The sequence below is a fragment of the Azolla caroliniana genome, unplaced genomic scaffold (assembly GCF_043228905.1).
Source record: "Azolla caroliniana isolate FFs.n. ecotype wild unplaced genomic scaffold, voAzoCaro1.0.p SCAF_3, whole genome shotgun sequence".
Lineage (NCBI taxonomy): Eukaryota > Viridiplantae > Streptophyta > Polypodiopsida > Salviniales > Salviniaceae > Azolla > Azolla caroliniana.
Genome location: NW_028230438.1, coordinates 24,416,995 through 24,422,732, shown reverse-complemented (window position 1 = coordinate 24,422,732; position 5,738 = coordinate 24,416,995). Strand labels below are relative to the sequence as shown.

At 37.6% G+C, this 5,738-nt stretch overlaps 1 protein-coding gene across 1 annotated transcript; it reads left to right on the top strand.

Moving 5' to 3' along the window:
• The first annotated feature begins 496 nt into the window (after positions 1-496).
• LOC147866773 (putative pentatricopeptide repeat-containing protein At3g01580) lies at positions 497-4,799 on the top strand. The gene has a single exon (XM_087317255.1). The coding sequence runs from the start codon at positions 829-831 to the stop codon at positions 3,736-3,738; it is 2,910 nt and encodes a 969-aa protein (XP_087173381.1). The 5' UTR covers positions 497-828; the 3' UTR covers positions 3,739-4,799.
• The last annotated feature ends 939 nt before the right edge of the window (positions 4,800-5,738 follow it).

Here is a 5,738-nt window from a genome sequence, read left to right as displayed (position 1 = left end):
ATTGTTTCCCGAAACATCCCCGAGCTTTTGTTTATATTTCCAAACCCCCTGAAGTGCTCATTATTTTGCGGATGCCCATAAGAAAGGAGTTGAGGGAAAGCCGAGGCCATTTGGAGACTAACCAAAACTTCTGGGGTATCCTAGGGAAATAAAGAGACATCAGGGGTATTTCGAGAAATAAAGAAAATTTGGCACCTCTTTCTAATGCCTAAACATAACCAGAGATATTGATTCTCCAAAACTTCAGGGGTATTTCGGGAAATAAAGAAAATTTGGCGCCTCTTTCTAATGCCTAAACATAACCAGAGATATTGATTCTCCAAAACTTCAGGGGTATTTCGGGAAATAAAGAAAATTTGGCGCCTCTTTCTAATGCCTAAACATAATCAGAGATATTGTTTCTCCAAAACGTCATGGGTATCGCAGGGAAATAAAAAGACCCCAGGGGTATTTCGAGAAATAAAGAAAATTTGGCGCCTCTTTCTAATGCCTAAACATAATCAAGATTCAAAGATATCTGATTTACATAGTGCTGTCTGTATGAACATACAGGAACACGTGGTGTTGGAGCTCTTGATTCTATGTGCAGGTTTTCATTCTGCCTTGTCAGGCTATGGTGTAGGAGCAGATACAGAAGAGTTCGATACTTTATAGAGTTTGTTTGTTTCTCGCATCACCATGGATTTGCCTGATTTCATTAGGATACGGTTCAAGAAATATAAAGTGGGGTGTTCATGTCTCAAGAGTTTGTATGTGCTTTCTTCTTGTAAAGACACAGATCCCCTGTAGAGATGCTATTTTACCCATGGAAAGTAAAGCAGGAGAAGGATGGAGACTTCACTTGCTTCTTTGGAAGTACTAGCCTCAACTCTACCACGGCCCGACTTGATTCAGAAACTTTCTCGACTCTTGCTAAAATGCCGAAAAGAGAGAAATTTGGCATATGCACGCCGATTATATGACTTTACATGTCGGCACCAATTGGATTCTGATGCATCACTTGGTAATTTTCTCGTTCCTTTACTTGCACACGTTGGGCTTATCTCTGATGCCCACCAAGTCTTCAATAAGTTAGTTCGGCCCAACGATTGCACTTGGAACTTCCTTATAATAGCATATGCAAAATGTGGTAACTTGAATCTTGCACTCGTTCTCTATGAACAAATGGTCGAGGATTGTGCACAACCGAATGTAGGCGCTTTCATTGCCTTGTTAAAAGCATGTTCTAAGATGCAGAATGGAGAAAAGGGGCTCGAACTACATGCTGAGATTTGTAGAAAGGGTTTGGATCGAGATCCTTTTATTTTGAGCATCTTGGTTGATATGTATGCTAAATGTAATTTCTTGGAAAAAGCACAAGAAGTGTTTGATAACTCTCCTTCTCAAGATGTGGTCATGTGGACCACACTTATCTCTGGGTATGTGAAACATGGGGATGCTAAGAAAGCTCTTTGTTGTTTTGAAAGAATGCAATCGGATGGCATTCATCCTAATATTGTTACATACTTTTGTAGTTTAAAGTCTTGTGGTATTCTACAAGATATAGGTAAGTGCCAAGAATTACATGCCGAGATTGCTAGGAGAGGGTTTGAAAATGACTCATTTATTGGTAGTAGCTTGATTGACGTGTATGTAAAGTTTTGTTTGCTGAAAAAGGCACAAGATGTGTTTGATAAACTTCCCGTTCGGGATACTGTTTCATATAATGCACTCATTGCAGGATATGCAACACAGGGCTATGGTGAGGATGCTTTGAAACATTTTGAACTAATGCAAAGAGAAGGCCTCACTTTCACAAATTTCACATATTCTAGCATTTTGAAGGCTTGTAGCAGCATTGGGGCTGTAGATAAAGCACATTCAATACATACTGATATTTCCAAGAAAGGGTTGCAAGACAATATCGTGATTGGAAATGCATTGCTTGATATGTATGTAACTATAGGCTTACTTGAAAATGCACAAAAGGTGTTTGATGTAATGGCTACAAGAGATGTAATCTCGTGGACGGCATTAATTGGAGGGCATGCTAAACAAGGGCATGGTAAAGAAGCACTAAAATACTTTGAAGAAATGCAAATTCAAGGTATAAGGCCTAACGTTGTCACATATGTTTGTAGTTTGATTGCTTGTAGTAGCTCTGGAGACATAGAAAGAGGTGAAAACATACACGCAGAAGTTGCTAGACAAGGCCTGGAGGAAGATCTATTAGTCGGAAGCAGCCTGGTAGACATGTATGTGAAATGTGGTTCACTCGCGAAAGCACAAGAAGTATTTGATGGACTTCAGGTCCGAGATGTAGTTTGTTGGAATGCACTACAAGCGGGATATTTTAATCATGGATATGATGAGGAAGCACTTGACTGTTTTGAAAGAATGCAAGTTGAGAACCTACACCCAGATGCTGTAACAATCGTATGTAGTTTGAAGGGGTGCGCTAATTTGGGAGCTGTCAGGATTGGTCAGGGAATACACGATATCGTAATTAGGAATAGTTTCCTAGAAAAGGATATTGTAGTCGGCAATGCTTTGGTTGAGATGTATGCAAAATGTGGCTTCCTTGCAAATGCCATAGGAGTGTTTGAGAAGCTTCCGAATCGAGATGTAATGTCTTGGAATGCAATAATTATCGGCTACATTCAAAATGGGCAGGTAAAGACAGCGCTTGGATGGTTTGAAAGAATGCAATCTGAGGGTGTTTTTCATGATATTGTGACATTTATTTGTATCTTGAAAGCTTGCAATACAATTGGAAGCATAGAGAAAGGCAAAGAAATACATGCCATAATAACGCAAAGAGCTCTTGAAACCAATCTCCTAGTTGGAAATGCTCTCATTGATATGTATGCGAGTTGTGGTTTGATTTGTAAGGCACAAGAGGTTTTTGACAAACTCTTACTTCCAGATATAATCTCATGGACATCATTACTTTCGGGTCTTGTAAAACATGGTTGTGCTGAAGAAGCAGTAGATTGCTTTGAGCAAATGCAACTTAAAGATCTCATTCTTGATGCACTTGTATATGTTTGTGTGTTGAAAGCTTGTGGTATTATAGGAGCTATAGAGAAAGGCCAAATCTTACATGCCGAAATCACAAGACGAGGATTAGAAGTAGATCTTGTTGTTGGCAACTCATTAATTGATATCTATGCCAATTGTGGAATGCTAATGGAAGCAAGTGAAGTGTTCTGGCACCTGTTGGTCCGGGATATAGTCTCCTATACTGCTTTACTTTCGGGATATGCCCAATCAGGGGAAAGTGAAGGTGTTTTGAATGTATTAAACACAATGACTGAAGATAAAGAACATCCTAATCCAATCACGTTCGTAAGTGTGCTTAATGCATGTAGCCACTCAGGTTTAGTTGATGTAGGTCAAGTGTATTTTGAAGTTATGCAGGAAGTTTATGATATGATTCCTGATGTTGAACACTACATGTGTATGATTGACATTTTTGGCCGTGCAGGCCAATTAGAGGAAGCTATAGAGATAATTGAAAAGATGCCATTTCATCCTAATCTTTTGTCATGCCATAGCTTGTTAGGTGCTTGTAGAAAATGGAATGATGCTGATCTTGGCAAAAGGGTGTTTGAACATGCTATGAGCTTAGATGAAAACGATGCGGCCGTGTACATTTGTATGCACAACATTTATGCTGACACTAGCAATACAATTTTTTGTCTGCAGGACGTTGTTGGTGAGAAAACCTGTCAAATAGATTTTCTGTACTCCACATGATGAATTTAACTACAAGCCAAAGGGTTGTGCCATTGATAATGAGGACACAAATGTTCTATTACAGCTTTAGAGGAAGTATTTACTCTTGTCACACTTCATGTTTGGTGAGAGAATATCATGCATGATTCATGATGCATTTGAATAGAAACCAAGAGGGATTGATGATGGGATAAACGGTGCTCTATTTGAAGACTCCAAGCTTGATGAAAGAATGTACCAAGCAGATTTCTCTTTGGTGCACAAGATGCATTTAACTAGAAACCAAGGGGTTGTAGTTTTGATTAATGCCTTGCATTGCACACCATGCAAAAGGGAAGGTCCCGAGGAAGATTCAGATGTGGAAAATAACATGCCAATATAAAGGTGATGGTAAAAGAAGGCTTGCTAAGTGTTGCAATTATCTTGTGAATTCTGATAAAAGAAAAATGCCAAAATGGGAGCATATAGGCATGATGTATTCTATCTAAATACAGAAAGTGAGGGGTTTCTATAACTTTACTAAGAGTTGCACCTATCTCACATATGATAAAATAGGCACTTTGCAAAGTTTATGTACAAAGGAGTAGATATATTTGAACCTGGTTGAGAATGAAAACCAATACCCTTAACTTATTCAAGATAAGAATTTGCATAGGCTCCAGTGCAAGTTAATGGTATGCTACGTCTGAAACACAATGTAGAAAACTCATCTTTATATATCAATAAGACGTCCCCACAAATTTGATTCAGCATAGTTGTTGTTTGTAGACTCATGAACACATGGTACCTTTAACTTACTCAAGGTAAGCATTTGTGCAGGTTTTGGTGCAAGTTCAGACAAAATCTTACATCTATTGTTAAATGCATGGTGCTGCTGGAATACGATGTGGAAACATTCTCTTTATACATCAGTAAGATGTCCCTACAAATTTGATTCAGCATTGTTATTCTTGTAGGCTCATGACCCATGATGTTTGATGTTGAAATCTAAATGTACATACATGATGATGATTCGCTTTATTTTCAAGCTTTTCTTAGGGTAAAATTGTTGCTTTTCATTTTGTGGAAAGAGAAGAATTTACAGTAGGGAAAATCACTAAAATATGTTTATCTATTAGAAATTGCTTGCTGCTATTCAAAGCTACCTATTTATATTAAGCAATTGAAAGATTGGATGAGTGAAATTATTGTGCTGGAACAAAGGTATACATCGAGGGTAGGTACATCCTCAAATCTGTATGGCCCTAGAGCTACATTGGGTGATATGCTCCTCAAACAGTGAACTTGAACCTAAATCCTAAACCCTGTATAGACTTGATGGGAAGGACCGTGTTCAACAATCACTTATTAACGTTGAGGTTGGTTTGCATGCTATTTTAGACCAAACAAAAGCTAATTCGAAGTGTTTCTCCACATACTCAACATCGGCCAACATGTTTCCTGTATTAAGAAGAAATTGACATAAGCTTAGAATCACTTACAACCTTAGAGAAGGTGTAATGGATGCCTTCAAAGAGATCAATAACCTTGTTTCTAGAAATTAATTTTTTTCATGCAAATATTAGATTAATGCGCTTAATAGTTATAAATTTTAATGTTTCATCAAAGAGTTTCCTAATGAATGGTGATAACTATGGTTTACATTCTTAATCATGGAATCGTGACATCTCTTTGATTTATGCACTCAATTTGAGTACACTTAGACCCTTCTTGTTGGTCTACCGCTAAAAGTGCTTTTGAGGTATCATCGATAGGACTCACTTTTCTGGAAATCTTGATGTTAATACAAGCACACTTTTAAGTGGATTTTGTTTTCAAATTATTAGTAATTTTGAATGTGCCATTCATATACATTACAAAATTTAGTATAACAATATCCACAGTATCCAAATGCATAAACAATTGAGAAATACCTTCATCTTGATTGGGATGTTTCTTTTATTGGTCTTGTTTGCAACTTTTTGTTCTTATTAGGGGTAGTACTAAGTAAACATAAACAAGTTCCAATGACACCTTGGATC

Bases quoted from the DNA above. Each gene is read 5' to 3' on its own strand.
- LOC147866773 (XM_087317255.1), top strand. From the start codon at position 829: ATGGAGACTTCACTTGCTTCTTTGGAAGTACTAGCCTCAACTCTACCA.